Genomic DNA, 25,284 nt, shown 5'->3' on the forward strand with positions numbered 1-25,284 from the left:
TTTTGTGACATTAGCAAAGGGAGCTTTATGTGTGTGTGTGTGTGTGTGTGTGTGTGTGTGTGCATCTGTGTCTGTCTGTTTGCGTCTGTGGAGCTTCCTCTTCCTTTTGCTGGGCATTAGACTATTGACTGTGACTGGAGCAAACACACACACACACACAGTAGGAATAAGTCAAATGGGTTTGTTTCTTCCAGAGGGTCTAAACAGACGCGTTTCCCGCTCTCCAGAACATTTAAATCATTAATTAACGAAGGCGCATTACACTTATCGTGGTCTAAACTTATCATTTATTTAAAGACACCTGTGGATCTGCTTTGTGTTCATTTTAAAACTCAAAACTAAATCAGTAACGACTTCATAAAAGGTAATTTCGGTTTCAAACTGCAGCACCCGCCTTAAGGATACAGGAAGTTCCCGTTTTGGAATGTTTGAGTGAACTGGTCTCATTTTGAGGGGTTTTTATTTAAACAAAACAAAACAAAGAGTTAGAATCTTACACAAAATCTCAGTGCTTTTAAATGTAGATTGTCTAAAATGTGTCTTTATTAAATGTGTAAATATTTTTATGATTTGTGTGCTGCTACATTTAAAACAAGTTAAAGTGCCCCCTACAGGTTGGACGAGTCATTGAACTAAAATACAGTTAAGGTAAATATATTTAGGATATTGCTAAAAATAATATTTTTTAAAATTACAGAATACCAAATTTTTAAGGTTTATAACGGCACTTCCTGTTTGCAATTGATGACATCACACTAGGAAATTACCCAGCAAACACTGAGACAAAACTCAGCTCATGTCACAATAATTTTAATTTGACAAATAAAAATATATGAGAGCAACTTTATTTTGTTGAATTCATGTTTAGAGAGTCAAAAAAGTAGTATGTTTGTCTAAATTCTGCATAAACTTTGACTGGAATGAGTGTCCCTGGTGTGATGTCACTTCCTGTCATTTTCCACCGATTTTTCCACATTTTCTCCACAAATACCTGCTTGATTGGTGTAAAACTATAATCTATATGTACAACAGGTATAAATACACCAAATAAAATCAAAATTGGATAATCATCAATCAGAAAAGTCATAGGCACTTTAAAGAAAAATAATAATAAATATAAATACAATACAATACAAATAAATGTTAAAATTAAGGAAGCAGCAAAAACACGATTAAAACCTCTTAAAAGTAACATTCTAACACATACAACGCATCATTTTTATGACCAGCTCTACAAAATAAAACTTTCTGAATGACTAAATAAAGTTACTGTGACAAAAAAAAACTGGATAAAAAAGTACTTTACATTTAGATTTAAGATTAGATTTTTTGGACTCTGAATTGATTGAAAAAAAGAGTACATTTTGCTTCTAAAATGGTCACAATTATTATTATTTTAACAAACATTATGAACAATCAAGACCAATACTGCACATGCAACACAACACGACACACAGAGCAAGGCCAGACACACACAGTTGGTCTCTGCCGCCGCCTGCAGGACACACTGTGTAACTACAGCCAGATAATCAGCAGCTTTAGTAGAAAATTCTGGTCAGTCACAAACCTTTAAACATAATTAACTTCCAGGTTTGAGGCTTTTTTGGAAGAACTATGGTCAAAGTTTGACTAGTAAACGTGTTACTTTTATGTCACGTATTAGATTTTAGAGCAGTTGTATGTCTGTTTCAAATAAACAACTAATAAATAAAGTAGTATTATACTGGGTATTTCTTTAGGGTAAAACTGGAAATACCGTATTTTCCGGAGTATAAGTCGCACCAGCCAAAAAATGCATAATAGAGAAGAAAAAAACATATATAAGTCGCACTGGAGTATGAAATGCGGTTGCAAGTGTGAAAATAACAATATATCATATATTAGTCGCTCCGGAGTATAAGTATAAGTATATAAGTAGAAATGTAAGTATAAGTCGCACCCCGGACAAAACTATGAAAAAAGGTGACTTAAAGACTTAAAGTCCGGAAAATACGGTACAACTTTTCCCAAGCTTTAGGACAAACACTCTTACTTCAAAATGTATCAAAAAGGCTACAAATATATTTCTTAAAAGGAGGAGACGAAAGCGGCAGCAGCATGCGTGTCGCACACGAACCGGGCGTGCAGCATGCTCCACGGGAGGCGGAGTTACCTGAAAGTAGGCGTGGCTTTGAGGATAGAGCGAGGAGAACGGCGGAGCGGGGACTTCGCTCATTCGCTCGCCGTCTGGACCGGGCCACGCTTCCTCATCGTAAAGTCCATCAGGAGAATCTACCTACGGTGCACACACAGGCTCAGCTACGCACAAAACGCACACACAGGCTCAGCTACGCACAAAACACACACACATAGGCTCAGCTACGCACAAAACACACACACACAGGCTCAGCTACGCACAAAACACACACACACAGGCTCAGGTATGCACAAAACACACACACAGGCTCAGCTACGCACAAAACACACACACAGGCTCAGCCACGCACAAAACACACACACAGGCTCAGCTACGCACAAAACGCACACACAGGCTCAGCTACGCACAAAACACACACACACACAGGCTCAGCTACGCACAAAACGCACACACACAGGCTCAGCTACGCACAAAACACACACACACAGGCTCAGGTATGCACAAAACACACACACAGGCTCAGCTACGCACAAAACACACACACACACAGGCTCAGCTACGCACAAAACACACACACACAGGCTCAGCTACGCACAAAACACACACACACAGGCTCAGGTATGCACAAAACACACACACAGGCTCAGCTACGCACAAAACACACACACAGGCTCAGCTACGCACAAAACACACACACAGGCTCAGCCACGCACAAAACACACACACAGGCTCAGCTACGCACAAAACGCACACACAGGCTCAGCTACGCACAAAACACACACACACACAGGCTCAGCTACGCACAAAACGCACACACAGGCTCAGCTACACACAAAACAGACACACACACAGGCTCAGCTACACACAAAACACACACACACAGGCTTTTAGATAGGATTTGAAAACGTACGGCGAGACGAAAAAACAAGTAGCGTTGAAATTCTCCAGACTAATGAAAAGTACTTAAAAAGGTTATGGAAAGCCAATATGCGTATTGCGGCGTATTTTCCGACGCTTTTATAAAATAAAGCAGCGCTTTCAACGCTGTGCGCCGTAAACGAGCGCTGTAATTTACGCCAGACGACGCTCTGCGTTCTCTTAATTATCGCCAAACGCCGCTCCTAAGTGGCGGAGTGTGATCATATGGCTTCCCATATTATCGAGCGCCGTGTACGAGTAGCTTCGGCATTCTCCGACCCACGGCTCGGCAGCCAATCAGAGCCAAGCACATACATTTCAACCAATCAGCGCGCAGCATGCACATTTTCACTTGTAAACAATAAACTGTAATAGCCGCTTCCGGCCCGATTTAATGATAATATTCCCTTTTTTTCTAAGATTTATTAATAAAATTGCCGTCCCTGCACTCGAAAATGCCCGTCCACATTTCAAAATACCCCGTCCAAAATATGGGAAGCAGCCCCCTATCTAAAAGCCTGCTAACACAGGCTCAGCTACACACAAAACTCACACACACACACACACGCTCAGCTACACATAAAACACACAGACACACACACGCTCAGCTACACATAAAACACACACACACAGGCTCAGCTACACATAAAACACACACACAGGCTCAGCTACGCACAAAACACACACACAGGCTCAGCTACACATAAAACACACACACAGGCTCAGCTACGCACAAAACACACACACAGGCTCAGCTACGCACAAAACACACACACACAGGCTCAGGTATGCACAAAACACACACACAGGCTCAGCTACGCACAAAACACACACACACAGGCTCAGCTATGCACAAAACACACACACAGGCTCAGCTACGCACAAAACACACACACACAGGCTCAGCTATGCACAAAACACACACACACAGGCTCAGGTATGCACAAAACACACACACACAGGCTCAGCTATGCACAAAACACATACTAGGGATGGACATTATAGACAATAGACAGTTGTGTCCGTCCATTAGAAATGAGCTCAAATGAGTTTTTAAACGTATAAATTGAGGTTTAATTATTAGATGAAAGAAAATGACCCACAAACCGGTAAAAAGAAAACTCACAATAAAACCTCTGCTCCTCGGTCACACTAGGGGGCAGCGCTGTGCAGTTAATCGCAGTTAAATCGAAATTGAGAGGCCACTTCCTGTCAAAAAGAATTTATACTGGAAGCCATTTTATTCCTTTTTAACAATACAAAAAACTAAATAGAAATAAAACATCATGACTGCTCAGTACGATGGAAAGAAAACCCTCCTTATTTTATTTATTTTACCAGCCTTTGATGTCGTTCACACGTAAGAGCGCTTGATGCATTTTTGCAGTTCTAATCACCACCAACAGTCACTAAACACACAAACTCACTCACTCATCCGTAGTTATGATAATAAACCAGTCAAATAAACCAGATTTTACCATTTTAACAACAATATACTGTATTTTCTGGACTATAAGTTTCACTGGAGTATAAGTATAAGTATATAAGTATAAAAGTAAAAATATAAGTATAAGTTGCACCCCGGCCAAAATTACGAAAAAAGGTGCAACTTATAGTCCGGAAAATACAGTATTTCATCTTTTGACAGGTTAAAACTCCTCAAACAGAAAAACGTTGTAATGATGTAATGAATGAGAGGGTGTGGTGTAAACAAATGCCATATGTGCGAAACGACAACATCCAGATCGCCATGGCGACGCATGCCAGGAACGCGCTCACGGGACGAGGGGGAGCGCCAAACGGAAACGGGACGGGGGAGCGTGTGGCGACAAGATGGCCGCTCCATCTGGGCCGGCCGGACGCCGCCAGCCTCTGCGCCTGGACCGCCATGCGCTCGGAAATATCCGTCTCGCTGCGGCACGGTGGGCGAACGCGGCTACGCGACGGGCCGGGCGGGGTCGGGATATTTGGCTTGAGAAACTTATACTGGAACTATGTGGAGAAAAGTACATCATATTTGTGGAATTTGTCAAATTTAATGACAATCTACAGCAGATTAAAGGGAAATTATGCGTCAGAATTGCAATTTTGGATTTCTTATGGACAATAGGGATGTAGTCGACTGAAGAATCCCATTGACGTGACCAAATATCTGGCCCAAACTGCACTCACAGGACACATAAAACTGACTGAATCAAAACTATTGTACAGGAAAGTACTAAACAAGGTATTTGCATTTAAAAAATACAGAATAAACTCCCAAATTTACTCCAAAATCTTTAAAATTCCAGTAAATTAGTTGAGAAATTGACATTTTTGTTGACTAATCCACCGTGGATCAATTACAGCGCTCACAGAGTCTTAGTCATGTTTTATATGTGTTTAAAAAAGTCACCGGTCAGATCTGTGGAGCGGCGAGCCCGATGACAGTTAGAATGAATGTTTTTTAAGTAATAAAATCCACAATAATGAAATAAAAGCAAAAGATATAAGTTTAAATCATTGACGTGTTCATTGTTATTGATTGGACTTGTGTGTATTTAATGTAGTCACAATTAAATCCCTAAAATAAACTTTAAAAAGCAAATAATAAAGTGTTTTTGTTCCAGTGTGAATAAGTTTAGTTTAAAGCTACAGTCTACGTAAAGACAAATTATGCCACAAGATGGAGCTACATCCTAATGTTTCAGTCAAAGGGAAATGATAATGATGGAGGAAGAAGAAGAAGAAGAAGAAGATGAAGAAGAAGATGAAGAAGAAGAAGATGAAGAAGAAGAAGATGAAGAAGAAGACGTGCAAAAATATATATTTAACCTGCCATTTTAAGCGTGACAAAAATATATAAACAAATGAATATAAAATGTAAAAAAGGCACAAATGAAACACAAACCGATGCAGTAACTAGAGCAACACTTTAAAAATCACCCCAGGCATAAATAAACGTGTACTGCGTCTACTAAAACGTAATAAACGCTCATAATGACTTAAAATCCAAAAGCAGCGACAGAAAAGGCTGTTATCGTGTGCAACATGAATAATGGAGCAACTGTCTCGTTATAGATTATATTAAGAGACGTTTGGTGCCATTTCTTGTCAAACTTTCAGTGGAAAGCCCCAGTTAGCGGAGATAAATCTGGCTACTTTAAATTATGCATAATTTGATCATCCTATAATGGAATTCAGTGGATTAGCTGAAAAGGAAGACGAGCAGTGGAGTGAATCGTCGCGGGAGACGAAACTCACAAACTGACATGTGGTCAACGCACAATACTTGAGAAAAACAATATTTGCAGGTCAATACTCGAGCCTTTTCACTCTGTACGTTTCATTCCACTAAACATTAAGGTTTGTACACAACTAGAGGGAGCACTTGTCCCTCTTTAGGTCATTTAGACCATTGTCCCTGTCCAACTTATTTAGAGAATGTTCCAGAGAAATGTATGAGTGTAGTCCTATTTTAATGATGCCTTTTTTTTTTTTGCATTTGTATTTTTTTTTTATTTTTTTTTTTATTATTTATTTTATTTATAATTTTTTCGTTATTTATAAGCAGTAGTTATTATATAATATCAGTATTCTCGCGGTCAAACATTGAGGAGTCAGAACTCCAAAGCGTTTAACTGGAGTACGACCAAAATACTGAACTTTGGCGAGGGTAAAACGAGCGCCGCGTGAAGGAGTGTGAATATAAAGGTCACAGGTCACAACTTTTTGTGACCTGTGACCTTTGAATGCATTCTTATGTATCAAAGCTGTACGTTTTAAACACTGACATCAGGAGAGTCTCCACTTGGACACCAGTCAACAACCTGGATCCCTACGGTGGTTACTGTGGGAGTGGGAGCATTCTAGAAAGAATATCTGACCATGTGACCATCTGACCATACAACACGACCAAAAGGCTTCAGGTGAATGGAATATGGACCTGAGCAAAGGCTGAGCGAGTGGCGTTGCCGCGGTTACTGGTGTTTTACTCTATGTTTGGACTCATTTTTGGCATTATTTTTGGGAGAATTTGATTCGTAAAGTGATGTTGAACCACAACTTCCCCCTGTAGTTTGACCCCGCCCCCCCAAACGTCACGGTGACACGTTTTGTCCGCGGTTGAAAGCGGGCGTGGCTCTGCCGTGTGCGTTTTACCTGCGCCGGCGTGATATGAGCGCGGGTGACGTATCCGTGGACGTGCTGAATGTGCGACAGCTGCCGCTCGGCCACCTGCACCAGCTCCGCCCCTCTGAGCTCGCCGCCGTAGTACCGCCGCCCCGGGGACCCGTCGCGCCCCAGAGACCGCTCCCGGTCCCGTCTGAGCGTCCCACCGACTCCACCGCCGTCCCTTCCCAGCGTCCCGCCGTCCCACTCTATGCACTCCGCTCCTCTGCCGTTGTCCCGTCCCAAAGTGCTGGCGTGGGTGACGAACGGCCCGTCGCGACCCAACGTCCCGTCTCGCCCGAGCGTCGCCCGGTTGCGCTCCAGCGTCCCGCCGTCCCTCCCCGGCGTCCCCCCGTCCTCCAGTTGGTGTAAGACCATGGGGTGCTGGGGGCAGGTATGGTGGTGGTGGTGGTGGTGGAGGCGTGGTGCTCCGGGTGACGCGCCGTCCTCTTCGTGGTAGCGGTACTTCTGGAGTAGGGGGCGGGGCGAGGGGCGGGGCGAGGGGCGGGAAAGTAAGTGGAGGTTATGGGGGGGAAAGGTGATGGAGGAGGAGACGTGGGACGGAAAGAGATCGATGAAGGGATGAAATAAACACGGACAAACACGGTGAAAAGAGGAAGAAGAAGAAAGAAGAGATTAGTTTAAAAGTACAGAAGTTAGAAGAGACACTGAAAGAAACTGGGAAATTCTATTATTGTTAAACAATGTTTGTTTAACAATAATAGAATTGTTATAGAATTATCGCAACCAACGTAAAAATTGCAAGGACACGGAGACGCTCAATTTAACAGAAATGTACTGTTTTTGTAACGCCTGAATTAGCCTTGATTTTTTCTTTTCTTTTTTTCTTATAAATACAATTGTACAACCATATCACAATCATTTCCGATATTGTGCAGCCCTAATGCAATTAATTATAAATTAAAAATGTTAATATATTGAAGGAATCAATACATTTAGAAGATAAAAGACTTCTAAAAATAGTTGAAATAGTTAAAATAAGATAAAGGCTAAAATAATCCTAGAATTCACTTGTTAAGACAGCACTGAATACACATGAAGTGCAAACAATAAGAAACATTTATATGTAATGTGTATGTATAGAGATATATATAATACACAAAATATACTGTGTGGTAAACTTAACAGCTCGTCCAAAATATTAAATAAGTCATTAATCAACCAAAACGAAGACCACCAGCCCGAGTGAAATGCCATGTAAACACTAACTACTGTACACAACCAGGGCCGCAAACAATACTCCACTAATTGTTGATTAGAAAGTCTCATCGCCATCATTATCTGGACAATACAGACTTTAAAACACCAAAAATATAAACAATTCCAACACATTTTCTTCTCATCTAAAAAACAAATCTTAATGTACAATTGCCTAGAAATAACGCTTTTGCACATAATATCTGTTAACGCATGTTTTAAAGGCGGTATGGACGATTTTTCTGCGATTTGAGAACGCAGGCGGAAGTGCGCATGCGCACTCCCCCGTGTGGACTGATACAACACACACGTGCGTTTGTTTATTAGCACGACGTGTCGCATCTCATCTCTCGTCTCCTGTAGATTTCTGTCCACTTCTGTGTCAGCTCCGTCTTCATTTTGCCCCGTACACTGAGGGAACTATATTATGATAGATCCATGCGCTTAGGCACGCAGAAACGTGGGGACGAGCGTGACGCGGCTGCAGGTGAGCGATAGGTGCGTTTTATGATTGATACGTGGCAGGAATAATGATTTATCCACGCCACGAGGAAATATGATAAAAAATTTGCTGAAAAAAATCGTCCATACCACCTTTAATTGTTGAGGTGTGTGTGTGTGTGTGTGTGTGTGTGTGTGTGTGTGTGTGTGTGTGTGTGTGAGTGTGTGTGTGTGTGTGTGTGTGTGTGTGGGTGGGTGTGTGCGTGTGTGTGTGTGTTTAACTGTTTGAACTATTGAATGTAAAAAGAAGAAGAATGAAAAGAAAGAAAAAAAGAAGAAGAAAAATTTAAAGAAAGAAAAAAAGAAGAAGAACCTACACCACGCCGCACTACAAAACCGCTCACGCCGCACCTGCACCACGCCGCACCTGCACCTGCACCACGCCGCACCGCACCTGCACCACGCCGCACCTGCACCACGCCGCACCTGCACCTGCACCACGCCGCACCGCACCACGCCGCACCTGCACCACGCCGCACCTGCACCACGCCGCACCTGCACCACGCCGCACCTGCACCACGCCGCACCTGCACCACGCCGCACCTACACCACGCCGCACCTACACCACACCGCACCAGCACCACGCCGCACCTGCACCACGCCGCACCTGCACCACGCCGCACCTGCACCACGCCGCACCTGCACCACGCCGCACCTGCACCACGCCGCACCTGCACCACGCCACTTGCACCACGCCGCACCTGCACCACGCCGCACCTACACCTGCACCACGCCGCACCTGCACCACGCCGCACCTGCACCTGCACCACGCCGCACCTACACCACGCCGCACCTACACCAACACCACGCCGCACCTGCACCACGCCGCACCTACACCACGCCGCACCTACACCACACCACACCTACACCACGTCGCACCTACACCTGCACCACGCCGCACCTACACCACGCCGCACCTACACCACACCACACCTACACCACGCCGCACCTACACCACGCCGCACCTGCACCACGCCGCACCAGCACCACGCCGCACCTGCACCACGCCGCACCTGCACCACGCCGCACCTGCACCACGCCGCACCTGCACCACGCCGCACCTGCACCACGCCACACTTGCACCACGCCGCACCTGCACCACGCCGCACCTACACCTGCACCACGCCGCACCTGCACCACGCCGCACCTGCACCTGCACCACGCCGCACCTACACCACGCCGCACCTACACCAACACCACGCCGCACCTGCACCACGCCGCACCTACACCACGCCGCACCTACACCACACCACACCTACACCACGTCGCACCTACACCTGCACCACGCCGCACCTACACCACGCCGCACCTACACCACACCACACCTACACCACGCCGCACCTACACCACGCCGCACCTACACCAACACCACGCCGCACCTGCACCACGCCGCACCTACACCACGCCGCACCTACACCTGCACCACGCCGCACCTGCACCTACACCACGCCGCACCTACACCAACACCACGCCGCACCTGCACCACGCCGCACCTACACCACGCCGCACCTACACCACACCTACACCACGCCGCACCTACACCATGCCACACTACAAACCGCTCACGCCGCATCTACGCCTACACCACCTAAAACATTTGCCTTCACCAGCACGATTCCCCATGTAATTCACAAAAAGCACGTGCCCTGACTCGGCAGGAGCGGAGGCAGTGAAGCGCGAGCGGAGCTTTAGCCCGCGTTGCGTAACAGGTCCAGGTGGACGGTCGGCGGGACACTAATAGTATGCATGTAGTGGAGTGTCCTCACGGAGACGGAGCAGAACCGGCCTCAGGGAAAACCAAACGCATCTTCACTCTCACATCGATGCTCCGTCTGCCACTCGCCGCTCTCACGCAACGTCTTTACTTAACTCGGAACAAGACTCGCTTCAGAATAAAAGTTTACTGATGAAAGGTCAAACACTTATAAAATGTGAGGAAACAAACGGAACTGAATCTCAAGGTTTCGTTTGGCCACTGTCGCTAGGTTTCCAATGACAACACGACATGTTTCTATAAGCCAATCAAGTGCAATACAGATGGAGGAAGTGGTTCGAATTCAGATTTATGTTCTAGGGTCTCTAGTTTAGTCTAGTTTAGTCTAGTTTAGTTTAGTTTAGTTTTTTTTTGTCAGGAACCATGAACAAAATCATTCATCTTCATCTTCAGCACCAGATTTAGCTCCGTTGCAGTCTCTGGGCAGGTGAACACACAACAACAGTAATAAAAGTACCGTATTTTCTGGACTATAAGTCGCAATGGAGTATAAGTCATTTTTAGGGGAAATTTCATCCATCCATCCATTTTCTACCGCTTGTTCCCTTTCGGATGGATGGATGGATTTAGGGGAAATTTATTTGATAAAATCTAAGACCAAAAACAGACATTTCATTAGAGAACATGGTGAATAGGTGTACGTATGCTAACGCTAACATCTTCAGCTACATGACGCACAGACAGAACTGTGGTAAGTGTCTGGTATGTTAACGTAACATATTAACAGTTATTCAGATAACTATAGCATAAAGAACATGCTAACAAGTTTACCAAAGCATCAGTTTTACCCCAAATCACTAAATCCATTGAATTCTTCTTCCTCTGTGTCACTTCTAAACAACTCCACAAACTCCGGAGGTAGAGGAAGTGCAGATTCTTCTTCTGCGTTGCTTAGAGCCTAGAGCGCCCTCTTGTGGTTAACAGTGTGAAAATAACAAAAAATATCACATATAAGTCGCTCTGGAGTATAAGTCGCACCCCGGCCAAGTTTGGTAAATGTGAGTAAATGAAAGTAAATGAGTTTTCTATGGGGAAAAACAAATCTTGTGGAATTCTGGGTAAAATAAAAGACGTTGTGGCAGTCGATCTCGTCTCGTTCTTTTTGGACACTTTTTAATTATATTTTATCATGAAGTCTGCTTGAGGTGGAGGGAAAAGCTCCCGCGCTGCCGTTAGCACACTAACAGACTAACAGACTGGTATTAAAGTATGAAAAACAGTTCATCCTGATTACAATGACTAAAAAAACTTTTCACGCCATCTGTCGGCAACAGCGCGACTAAAAATAATATCTGCTTATAAAATACACCAGAGAAAACATTTAGCAAATGTGAGATTGTGTGAACTTTATAAACACAAAGCAAACACTTCATGGAGTAGAAGTCGTTTAAAAGTAACAAAATATGTACAAAAGGTCATACTGTGTATTCACTATTGAACGATGAACAAAAAGTACAAAAAATTAGAATAAAAACAAAATAAAATAAAACATCTTAATTTAAATTAGTTTATCAAGAGTGAAAAAATTGGACAAACCTTTGACCTTTTCCTGAATATTTTAAAAGGATCGTTGTTGTTGTTGTTGTTGTGGTTGTTGTTGTGGTGGTTGTTGTGATTGTTGTTGTAGTGGTTGTTGTGGTGGTTGTTGTTGCTGTGGTGGTGATTGTGGTTGCTGTTGTTGTTGTTGTTGTTGTCGTGGTGGTTGTTGTTGTGGCTGTGGTTGTTGTTGTGGTGGTTGTTGTTGCTGTGGTGGTTGTTGTTGGTTGTTGTGTTGTTGTGGTTATTGTGGTGGTTGTTGTTGCTGTGGTGGTGGTTGTTGTTGTGGTGGTTGTTGTTGCTGTGGTGGTGGTTGTGGTGGTTGTTGTTGTGGTGGTTGTTGTTGCTGTTGTTGTGGTTGTTGTGTTGTTGTGGTGGTGGTTGTTGTTGCTGTGGTGGTTGTTGTTGTGGTGGTTGTTGTTGCTGTGGTGGTGGTTGTGGTGGTTGTTGTTGTGGTGGTTGTTGTTGCTGTTGTTGTGGTTGTTGTGTTGTGGTGGTGGTTGTTGTTGCTGTGGTGGTTGTTGTTGTGGTGGTGGTTGTTGTTGCTGTGGTGGTGGTTGTGGTGGTTGTTGTTGTGGTGGTTGTTGTTGCTGTTGTTGTGGTTGTTGTGTTGTTGTGGTGGTGGTTGTTGTTGCTGTGGTGGTTGTTGTTGTGGTGGTTGTTGTTGCTGTGGTTGTGGTGGTTGTTGTTGTGGTGGTTGTTGTTGCTGTTGTTGTGGTTGTTGTGTTGTGGTGGTGGTGGTTGTTGCTGTGGTGGTTGTTGTTGTGGTGGTGGTTGTTGTTGCTGTGGTGGTGGTGGTTGTTGTTGTGGTGGTTGTTGTTGCTGTTGTTGTTGTTGTGATGGTGGTTGTTGTTGCTGTGGTGGTGGTTGTGGTGGTGGTTGTTGTTGTTGTTTTTGTGGTTGTTGTTACTGTGGTTGGTGTTGTGTAGTTTTTGTGTTGAAATAAAACCATCTCCATTTGTATTGACATCGAGTTTCAGCCGTTCAACTCGCGACGCCAAAACATCCTGAAGACCTCACGCCGGTCATGTGACTGCGGAGGTCACGTGAAAGCGGAGGTCATGTGACTGCGGAGGTCACGTGAAAGCGGAGGTCATGTGACTGCGGAGGTCAGTTGGGAAGTGCGCACTCTAAAACGCAGACACAAAAGCTTTCAGCGGCGAGTATAGATCAGACAGAAGAGGTCAGTCATGTGACCTCGCACCATCGATACGACTCTGCACGTGCTCAGAGTGTACAGAAACAATATGACTCAAGTAAAAGTATCACATAGAAGACAAACAGGTCCTTCAGCACTTTTACCTCAGAGTGAAAAGTAAAAGTATTCTCACAGATTTTTGTTGATCAGTGTTTGGACCAGCTTCATTTCATTTAAAAACAAGTGATTATGGCTTTTAAATCTGCACATACACAAATACTAGCAATGATTAATCTAGCAATGATAAACAAATACTAGCAATGATTAAACTAGCAATGATTAAAATACTACCGTATTTTCAAGATTAAAAGGTGCACTTAAAAGCCTTTAATTTTCACAAAAAAGCACCTTATGATCCATTTAGGATCATGTTTTGTGTCGCTTAATGCGCCTTATAGTGCTGTGCGCATCATATGAAAAATGATTGAAAATAGACCGTTCATTCATTGTGCGCCTTATAGTGCGGAAAATACGGTAATTGTGCAGATAAAAAATAATCATATTTTGACAATCGCAATTGTTATAAACACATACAAAAAGACAAGCGACATTATTACACGTCAAACCATAAATAGCATTTCAATAATCCACTTTATTTGTAAAGATTTTCTATCAAGAAGCCTTACGTCACTTTTATTTAGTTTTTTCAGCTTGGCTTAGTTTATTCAGACATTTTCCTTACAGCGCCTATGACCTCGTACATTTACACTTAAACATAACGAGCTACAAACACCCTTTCCTTCTCCTTTCAGCATTCATTTCATTTTATACGAGTCATATGTCAACCTTTGGTCAATGAAGTATAAAAAGTCTCAAAGAACGATAGAAATAGCTGTTTGACTGGTCGACGACTAAAATCATAGTAATGTTTGTTGCAGCCTTAACATACAGAAACTTTCCACAAAAACACACACAACCACATTATTCAGACTGATTGACTCAAACGACACACTTTCACTGCAACAGGATTATTATATATATTATTATGTTGATTACAAAGCCCCAAAACTGACAAAACGAAACATAGATACGAGAAACCGGCGTGAAACTTCTGCGGACAAACTTCACGCCGTCGCTCTGAGGTGAGAAAAGTGTAATAATCGAGAGGAAACGTTTCATATTGACTGCGAAAAACAAATCACAGTCAATGTTCAGTGCGCGGACCCGTTTACCATCCAAAGTCGCATTGAGCGGGCGCGGCGGTAATTTGAGTGCGTTTCCCTGTCTCCGGAGAGGCTCGTTTAATTAAGGCTGTGGCGTGTGCTCGCTGGAGAGGAAACGACACGAGACACGAGGAAGCACCGTGGAGGCTTAGGAGAACTGACCTACATGCATTTCACTGCCACTGCCACGACTGCAACTCCAATCCTAGCGAGACGTGTACTTTAACTAGCTACAGGAACAGCCAAACTACAACAATCCAGTCGGAATACTTTTTAATTACCACTTGTAAAGAACTAAAACAACATTTGTCGCTAAACCAGGACAAAACTAGAAACCAGAACTACATCAAGACGAATTCTGGACTAAAATTAAAGTCTATAAACATGGAATATATATCATAACGAGTTAAAGTGTGTTTTTTTAAATGATTATTAAAAAAATAAATCATATACCGTATTTTCCGGACCATCAGTTGCACCTTTTTTCATAGTTTAGGCCGGGGTGCGACTTATACTTATATACTTATACTCTGGAGCGACTTATATTAGATATTATTTGTTACTTTCACACTTGCAACCGCATTTCATACTCCAGTGCGACTTATATATGTTTTTTTCTTCTCTATTATGCATTTTTTGGCTGGTGCGACTTATACTCCGGTGCGACTTATAGTCCGGAAAATACGGTAGTCGGTGACGGAAACAAACATCAGCCCTGTAGTTCATTCAATGTTTTTAAAAAACATAAAAAATCATTATGTCGCAACTGAAGTTCATGTAGAAAGTAGCGTGAGTTCAAAATTACAACAATACCACACTTCATCTATTACAACGTTACTGCGCGTTCCCTGAAGCGCTCCGGGTCGGACGTCAAAGGCTTTGCACCGATGGCGACGTGTGCCAAACATCCATAAAAATGCAAAAAATAATGTCAAAAAAGTGTAGAAAAGAAACTGCTGGGCCACTACAGGTATAAAGGGTCAGAATACTTTTGAATAAATGCTAAAATTCTGGTTTTAGAAGCAGTAATATTGATATACTGATATTTAGCATCGTAAAGGACACGTATTACACATTGTTATCTTACAGTTATTGACATTTGAACTTGCTTGAGTACATCTGCTTTGCATCTCAAAATATCGAACTTCAAATAACGTATGTATTGAAAACGACACATAACTTTCTCCCAGTCAGGCCTTAGCGCTCCATCAGCAGGTGGAATTACGGTGGGGAAATAAACAAACGCTAACTGCCCCCCAAAAGGTAATTTCACTTCAGAAATGTGTCGATTTGTGGGTTTAAAAACAGTGAAGAAGAAGTCGGATCGTCACAAAACTGGGACATTTGTGAGTCTCAAAGAAGGAGCGAAGAAGACGACCTCGCAAACATGATTAATGGAACGAGCGTGACACGACCCCGGAACGACGTCAAAACACGGCCCAGAACGCCCTTGTTTTGTGGTCAAGAGTGAGGTCATGAGTGAGGTCATGAGTGAGGTCATGCCGGAGCACACAGCTCTATGAGACATGAGCACACTGACCTAATCTGCTCTTGTTCTGCTCATGTCCCTCACCACACTGTGTGCGGAGAGCGTGTGTGTGCAGATGTGTGTGCGGAGAGCGTGTGTGTGCAGATGTGTGTGCGGAGAGCGTGTGTGTGCAGATGTGTGTGCGGGGAGCGTGTGTGTGCAGATGTGTGTGCGGGGAGCGTGTGTGTGCAGATGTGTGTGCGGTGAGCGTGTGTGTGCAGATGTGTGTGCGGGGAGCGTGTGTGTGCAGATGTGTGTGCGGTGAGCGTGTGTGTGCAGATGTGTGTGCGGGGAGCGTGCACGTGCAGAGGTGTGTGCGGGGAGTGTGCACGAGCGTGCACGTGCAGGGAGCGCGCACGTGCAGATGTGTGTGCGTGCGGGGAGCGTGCACGTGCAGGTGTGTGTGTGCGGGGAGCGTGCAGATGTGTGTGTGTGCGGGGAGCGTGCAGATGTGTGTGTGTGTGCGGGGAGCGTGCTGATGTGTGTGTGTGTGCGGGGAGTGTGCACGTGCAGATGTGTGCGGGGAGCGTGCACGTGCAGATGTGTGCGGGGAGCGTGCACGTGCAGATGTGTGCGGGGAGCGTGCACGTGCAGATGCTCCACATTCTGGACTCAAACACAGTGCGATAGAAAAGCTCCATTTGGATCTCTGCTGTTACATAACGACTCGGACGTTCAGGTGACGTAAATGTAACAGAGACACATTTGCAGCGCTGCAGCAAATATTACACACTGTAGAACGACAACAAACAATAACAACATCCTACAGGTCGTTAAGGAGCTGAAAATCAAGTCTGAACACTTTTCTGATGTTCTGTTTGAATCATTCACCTTTTGTCCCTGAGCACATGTCCCTTTAACAGTGGGTTCTAAAATGTAACAGTGTAAAATAATCAACATAAAAAGACAAGGATGATGACGTTTATGACACGGCGCACATGACAGCTTCTCCTTTATGTGTGATGAAAAGTCTGAGAACAGCCAGCGGAACCGGGACCGCATTTTGAGAAGCCAGAGAAAATCGAAACCATAAAGCCCAACATTCTTCTAAATATTGTGTTAAAGGTGCACGTTAGCTTAGCGTAGCTTTTCTGACGGAGCGACGCTTGCTTTTTCACCATGGAGATGCTATTGCATGGCCCGGAATGTTCCGCAGTGCAGCATTGAACTCATCCATCGCCGTGGAGACTAGCAGACGACACCGGCCAGGCCAAGTTACAGGTCAGATCTTTGGAGAAGCAAGTCCACGCACAGTGAAAATGCAATACTAACACTCAATCTGGAAAAGGCAGATAATTATGACAAGTCACACTGGGAAAAAAGAGGTTTCAAAATAAATAAATAAAAATATTTGAAAAATAAATAAATAAAATAAATAAAATAAATAAAATAAATAAAATAAATAAAATAAATAAAATAAATAAAATAAATAAAAATAGAAAATACATAAATAAATAAAAAGATAGATAAATAGATAAATAGATGAATAGATGAATAGATGAATAGATGAATAGATGAATAGATGAATAGATAAATGTTTGTTCGGTTTGTTTGGCGCTTTGCCTTTTGTCTCCCCCCTACACCACGATTCTGCCCTGTGATTGGTCCGAAAGACGAGACAAAAACGATGATTTTGACCCGGGCGTTCTTGGGCCCATCTGTCGCTTCGTTTCACTTAAAAACAGACCATTTTAAATTGTTCTCATGACGTCCTCCTCCTGTGTTTGAACACGAAGAGCAGAACGATGTAGTGAGGCGAGCGCTGAGACTGCCAGAGAGTGCAGAGGGCAGCAGAGTCAGCCTCCTCTGGGTCCTAAAGCTCACTGCCTCCGTCCTGCTTTAACCACACACATTTAAGCCGTTCTGGGCCAATTCACGACATGATGAATCACATTGTCTGTTAAAGCCTAAAAGATAATACGTCCTGATTTTTTAAATAACGAGGTTTCTGGATTCTGGAATGCAGGAGGTGAACTGAGGTTAGCGCGAGCGGAAGAGCAGAGCACACACATATAAACACATATACACACATACACACATACACACACATATCCACACACAAGTGTCGTTTCGAATTTGCAGGAATTAGCTGATACTGCACTGGGCTGGAGCGCTACATGGAAACAAAAACAGCCGCCGCAGAAAGCCTCTTGTTTTGATCTTATTTGAGAGACGAATGTCTAAGATTTTCTTTAACTGTGAGTCCCTTAGCGGTCAATAGACGTTTGAAGAGAGAGGCACTGTTTAAATGCACCGTTTAGTCCTTATTATGATTCTAAAACTATCTAAAATAAAAGACTCGACATGTAAAGTCATGCTTGATCTATTAAAAGCATGACACTTTCTCATGTCAAGCGTAAATCTGAATAATATACTCTCTTCAATTAAATAATCTGTTTGTCTGAGCAATATTATTACAAAAACACTGCAGTGTCACTTTTGCGCTCAGAGCCGTCAGCGCTGTACATGGGCACTTGCAGGCTCTCTGGTGGCGCACTTGTGTATTACAAGGTTTTTAGAAGACGTGACAGATGAAACGCGCCAGTTTTTTAAACAGACTAGAAAGCAATGAAGCTAAAAAGGTGGCTTTATGTTTATATAAAACATAGACATTCAACAAATCCTAATTCAGATAAATATTTAATTTAATCAAACAAAAGGGAAGCACTAGTTCGTCAACGTGGACACTCAAAAAATTACCACGACATAGACATAATAAATTATATATAGCAAAAACTACCGTGGTTTAAGTAAAACATGTGTGCCTTTACGGTTCCGGGAGCTCCTGGTTGTGCTGGAGGCTCGGTTTAGGCAGTGACATTTCAGAGAATAATAAACAACTGTATCAGATCAAACTGTCAATACCTCCAACGCCTAAAGTCAGAAGCTGCGAGCGTTTCCCTTGACTTGCTCAACTGATTATTCACAGGCGCCGGCCACATTGCATCAGTCGCAGGGCACGCCCAAATGTCTTGCCCAGAGACACAAAGACAATGTGGCATTAAAGAGCTTCATCTGCAAGTGCTCTGGCCGTCTGTGATGAGAGATTACCGATCCTGACGATCAAACCTAGAACCGCCGTCCGACGAGCCAGAGACGAGCTGCGATTTTGCGTCAGGCATGTATGAAATGTTAAAATCTCAGCCCCAGAGTGAGCCCTCCTCTCGCTGCGTTTACGATCGATCTCTGTCGAACGTGAAACAAACGGTAAACACAAGCTTTCGGTCCAGCACAACCAGATGGGAGGAATAAATATATGTGTCGAATTAAACGGTATTTAACACTTGGACAAATCTCGAGTTGGCGACGCTTATAGACCGCGGCGTCGTCCGTCATTCGTCTCTGGATTTATCGACCGTGTTTACCTCCGCGGCCATTTTTCAGGAGGACACAGTCTCCCTCGTCGCTTATGACACTGTCCCCCAAGGGCCCGCCGTAAATAACCGATCCGTCACAACAAAGACGAGGGCGGGGCCACTTGGCAAAACACAATGATCTCAGTATCTTTTGATCGATCGCAATTTTCCATTTAATACAATGTGTTCTTGTTAAAAGCTTTCAAATGCAACAGAAACAATAAAACCATTATAACTTGACTGACGGACGGGCCGCCTCCTGGCCGTTGCCATGGAGATGCTTTGCAGAGAATGTTCCAAATTACAGCTTTAGACTCGTCCATCTCTAGTGACGGCGAGAATACTTTGAAAACGCGTTGAGAAACAGAATACTGAACTTGTAACACGGTCCAATTAGAGTTTTCTCAAAATTTAACAGACATAAAGGCTAAAAAGCACCTAAAAAGTACCGTTTTATTTGCAAGGAATCGTGTTTTCTCAGTAAATCTCACGTGGCATCGACGACAAAGTGGGACATTTGAGTTTATTCGGGACAAACGGCTCCAGTGAATGACAGTCAAGTGAACGCGCAGATAAACACGGAGCGCTTGGCCTTTTTCCACCGCTCGGACGGTCAGCGAATGAGCGTCACCGAGCGTCAAATCGGAGCGGTTTCCAAGAACGTTCACGTTATTGTAAAGACGAGGACGTGACCGTGGCGACTGTGCACTAGGTTATATCAGAGGTTGCACCAAGTCACTTTTCTGGAGGAAGTGGACAACTAGAGGCAGGAGATGTGTCGAAAAAACACATCTCCTGTAATTGTTGCTTTGGAATTTTTTTTGTGTTCCACCTGCTTTTCACAGGCTACTTTCATTTACATTTATTGTATTTTTATATTGTATCGGCTTTAAGTCTCCAACATAGCTTCATTTTTTTGTTCAGGCTTTATTTAGACGGCACTGCCCGATGTGAAACTGGCCTGTGAGTGTTTGAAAAAGATTGCAATGCAGCGACAGACCTGTAAATCTGCCCTGAGACAACGCCAATCAGTCAAGAAAAGATCTCTTAAAACCATTACGTATTTTTGTAAAATACAAAGTTTTAAGTTTTGAAAGTCTGATTTACGGTCCATTCGTGAACCACAAACACAACTTTCACAGGCGGGTTTTTACAGGTTTTTATGGGTTTTTACAGGCTTGTTTTTGTCAATATCGCCCAAACCAAATCTTGAAGGGAAATAATATCTAAATTATATCAGTGCATTCACATGTTTGGAGAGAGTTTTGTTGGAAGAATGTGTCACGTTTCTTCATAATACCAAAGTCAAAGTGCCCATTATTCACAGGGAAGTACAGACTGTTGGAGAAACTGTGGCGGCAGGAGGCAAACCACCATCACGTTTTCTGGGACTGTCCCGTTGTTCAGAAGGTTTGGAGGATGCTCTGCAGACTCAATGTTGGAACCATGTGCTTGGGCCTAAAACCTCCTGCCGTGGACACAGTGCATGGATCATACCTTTGGAATGTGCTTTTGGCAGCGGGAGGAAAAAGCCAGGACAAAGAAATGAATGACGCAAAATCGCCCGACGACCAAGGACAGGACTGACATAACAACAGGAAAAAGGACACATTTGACTCTGGAACTCGTCGGAACTGTTTTTATACTCGTTTAAATGTTCAGTTGATGTGATTGATCGATGTGTCGCTCTCTGGTCATCTTGTGTTCTATTCTTTTATTTTGAAAAACCGCATCTTGAGAATGAAAGCGGGAGAAAGCGTCCAAAACATGCAAACAAGGAGACATATCGTGCAGGTAAAAAGAAGATCCAGACGCAGCGGCGCATCCGAAACCGAAGCGAAAAACGTGAAACGGCGGTAAAACGGCCCCGTAGGGTCCCGTGCGTTCAAACGGGCCTTTTACTGACATTTAGAGCCCATTTCTGAATCCGTTTGGAGTCGTGCAAACTCTCTTTTGGGAGACTTTCACAAGTGCTCGGTGAATATTTCATGGAACGGGGAAGGAAAAAAAAGGTTTCCAATTTTAGACTTGGGCGATGCAGCTGGCGAGACGACAAACTATTACATTTATTTTGAGATTGAGTTACGGGTTAAATGTGCGCACAAAAGAGTCGGAATACTACACTGCAGCTGGAAGGTTTGGAATAAAGGTTTACGAACGCAAACATACTCAATACTCGGATGATCGGACTCTGCGAAAAACAATAAATCCATACAAAAGGCAGCAACGGCAGGTGCAACAAAGGCAAACGATTTGTGTAAACCGAATGAAACTCGACAAGCGAATCAGATCGAGATGAGCATTTTGTCGTCATGCAGCCGCGTTTGATGGTAAAACTCAAACCGTGAATCGATCCCGGTGACGATTGGCTTTGGTTTTCTGTTTTTCCTCCATCTTTTCTGCCTTTCCAGGCATTGTAACCAAGCGACAGTGGCATTATTACATCAAAATGTCAAGAAAACTCATTATAATTTCAGTTTTCCTTAAAAAATACACTTTATTTGTAAGTATTCTCTATCCAGACGCTTTCAGTCGCCATATTTCAACCAGTATTTGGTTAAAAATATATTCAAAAAGTTGAATTAGTCGACTAAACAATAATGGTTTGACCCGTGGACTATAGTTTCCTCTTACAAAGATAATGAAAAGGTAACGAGCTAACTATTGCCTTTTACCTCACAATATGATACGAATCCCGATACAGCAAATTTGACACGTCCCGATTCACGATATCCCTTAAAACCGGTGCTGTGTCCTTAATATCAGAATACAACTGTCCCATGATGAAGTCACATGTTCAGACTCCGCCTTGTTTCAGCCGTCTGTAGGTTCAGAAGTGTAGATCTTGGAAATGTCTAAAGACTTGATGTTGTTTAAGCGCATCTCGGTACACGTCTCTGAATCGGTACACGTATTGCCAAGACGCACATCATGATATATCACAATATCGATATACTGAGCCCTAGTTAAAACGTATACATAAACTCCAACTGCGCTAATTTAAATGGACGAATCGGAAAGAGAGCAGAGGCCGAGATCGTCACAGGTCGAAGAACCCGCCAGACTTTGTATCCGTAAAAGTGCAAAGAACAGCAAAGTCGTGAAAGCCGATCTCTCTGCGTCCAGAAAAGCACAAAGACTGCGGAGACACCTTTGGCCGAGACGTGTCGAGTGAAGAGACGGCGTTCGAGCCGCTCGGAAAGGACACTCACTTCGACAAAAAGTATTCAAAATAAACAAAACACGTCCTAGTTAAACACGTTGATTGTAATTTAGATCGATTAAGTCACTCACTTCACTCACGTCAGCAAACTCCAAGTCGGTTTCCATTTCATCCATAAAAAAAATCTTTGCAGCTCTAACCCAAGCATCCTGACCATATTATGAAAATAATATGTATTTTTATCAGGTAAGAAATCAGAAATCCACAGAAAACGTGATAAATATCTGGATTGAGGTTCAAATATTGCACAAAAAGTGAAATTACATTGCAAGTCTTTTCTTTCTTTTACACATTTTTTTGTACTTTTTTGACGGACAATACAGTCAATATGAACATGTTTGTATTGCTCAAAAACAATAACTGTGAAAATAGAATTGTATTATCTAAATTCCTAACCGTAACATTTATTGTCACTCCTCTGTTCTATGTAAATCCATCAATAAAAAGTTGTTTTCAAAATATCCAAAATTAGAATGTCAAATATATCGTTTACATAATTAAATGCTGAAAAAAGAACTGATAAAAAATTGAAAATTTAAAAAACCTTCTAAAATGAAGTAATATTTTAGTTATTTTTCTACATAAACATCGGAATATTCTATTTTTTCTTCTTTTTTTTTGACGCGTAAAACCATTTGAGTGCATTTCTATACCAACTATGCTGATATTAGAGTAGATCACAGTTATTTTGACCATGATAATCGTGACGCAGGATTTCAATAACGTCCCAAGTCAAATCATCATCAGTTTTTCCTCTGATTTACTCCTCACACTCAGAAGCAGCGTCTCAGCGTCTCTACGTCTCTTCTACACCTCCTGTCTATTTGTCCATCAGCCACTTAAGTTCACGAAACATCAAATTGTGTCCTTTACTCATCCTGTTTTGTACCTACATGATAACAATAGTCAGAACCAACAGAAATGTGTTAAAACATCTCTTTAAACGCATTTGTTGAGGTTTAATTTTCAGAAAAAACAAAAATGTGCAGAAAACGTCACCTTAAACCTTCATAGGAACGTTTACAACATTCTTTTTTTTATTTCTATATTTAAATCAGCTCTTTTTGTAGCATTCTTACTATAAATAACATATTCAAAACAAGATTCACAATATCATCTACAATCGTTCTTCCTTTCCTCGAACTCAACTCGTTAAACAACAACAACAAAAGTGCCACTTAAGTTCACAAAATATAAAATTGTGTCCTTTACTTATCGTTATTACCAAACTCAACAATGTTAAGTTTAGTTTGCAACATTAAGTTTTGGACCTTCCACCCACAACCCGACTTCGCCCGCGGATACGCCCGACTCGCCTTCACTCACCTTGCACCCGAACATAAGCGAAATGGTGTTGTTGGTGCATGCTACTTTGCAGTGGCACAACATGTGGCTAACGTTAGCTGGGGCCGGTCCCGCGTTGGGGGGGGGGGCACCCTTATCCGTCACGGGGATGCGAACGCGCTCCTCCGGCCCGGGTCGTCATGCCTCCGACAGCCGGCCGACGCCAACAGCAGCGGCGGCGGCACTACCACGATCCGTCCATCCGTCACCCGTTCCCTTCGCCCCCCAAACAGTCCCATGCACGGCTTCTCCCGCCCCCCCCCCCAGCACCCCCCCGTCCTCTCCTCCGGTCCTCAGCTGTGGCAGGTCGCGGTCAGCGCTCGCCTCCTCTTCGCGGCCGGGACGGTGTCGCTCGGTCTTGTTCCCATGACGCTCCAGTGCGTTTTACATGGCTCGGGACAGCTCCGTGTTACCTCCCCCCTCACTCTCTCTCTTCTCTCTTCCCTCTCTCTCTCTTCTCTCTCGCTCCGCTGCCCCCCTCGGCCCGCCCCTCTCCAGCACCGCGATCGATGGCAGCCACACTACGGCGGTCACATGCGGGAGTTTCATGTGTCGGCGCTCGTAACGCGGTGGGACGCAGACGACAGCGCGCCGCGTCCCGTTCCATGTTCGGGGGGATCGAGCTAACGAGCGCTGTCTCTCTCCCTCGTCTCCTCTGCGTCCCAGTCCACGTGAAGGACTTCATCTATAACGTGAGCCGCTGTGATGTTCTCTACGTTTAACCAGGAATCATACGACATGCGTGTAAAAGAGTAAAGACGACACTTGATACGCTTTGACCGAATGTTAGTAAATGATTGGAACTAAAAGAAAGTCAGAGATCATGGATGAACTCACGGATGAACTCTTAATATTGCAGGTAAACGTGTGACAAACTTTAAGTCAGGATTTCTCTAGGATTATTGGTCACAAAATGTAGAGATCCTTGCTTGAAACTTGAATCGAAAATCAAGTTTGATCGAAAAGGGAAAAGCAAATAGTTTTTCCATTCCTTTTCAGCGTTAATATTGTCTTCATCATCTCAAGTACAATACATCTTCCACTCCTCCTCCTTGAACTCTAAATCTACAAAACACACGGTGGAGAGAAGCAATTGGAACTAAATATAAACAAATTATAAGTAATACTTATAAATCTTTCACCGACATTGTTGGTTCTAAATGTTAAAATGTCTTGGTATCACTCAAGTTAGATCCTCATCGCCCATAAACTACTCGATAAAATGGTGTTTGTTATCTG

General features: G+C 43.5%; 1 protein-coding gene across 5 annotated transcripts in view; it reads right to left on the bottom strand.

Annotated features, from left to right (window-relative positions):
* Positions 1–25,284, bottom strand: part of LOC140353570 (discs large homolog 1-like protein) — a 147,951-nt gene that overhangs the window by 103,278 nt on the left and 19,389 nt on the right. For 2 of the 5 annotated variants that reach the window (XM_072438176.1, XM_072438172.1), the window contains exons 1-3: positions 24,028–24,213; positions 7,196–7,672; positions 2,153–2,275 (exon numbers count right to left, since the gene is read on the bottom strand). In XM_072438176.1, the coding sequence (XP_072294277.1) occupies positions 2,153–2,275; positions 7,196–7,672; positions 24,028–24,090 (663 nt within the window). In that variant the 5' untranslated portion in view covers positions 24,091–24,213. Of the gene's footprint in view, positions 1–2,152; positions 2,276–7,195; positions 7,673–24,027; positions 24,214–25,284 lie in introns of those variants that run through there. The other 3 variants (XM_072438173.1, XM_072438174.1, XM_072438177.1) reach the window with 3 other exon arrangements.

This window comes from Eucyclogobius newberryi, unplaced genomic scaffold (genome assembly GCF_026437365.1).
Source record: "Eucyclogobius newberryi isolate DKJ021-1_F unplaced genomic scaffold, fEucNew1.0.hap1 SCAF_9, whole genome shotgun sequence".
NCBI lineage: Eukaryota > Metazoa > Chordata > Actinopteri > Gobiiformes > Gobiidae > Eucyclogobius > Eucyclogobius newberryi.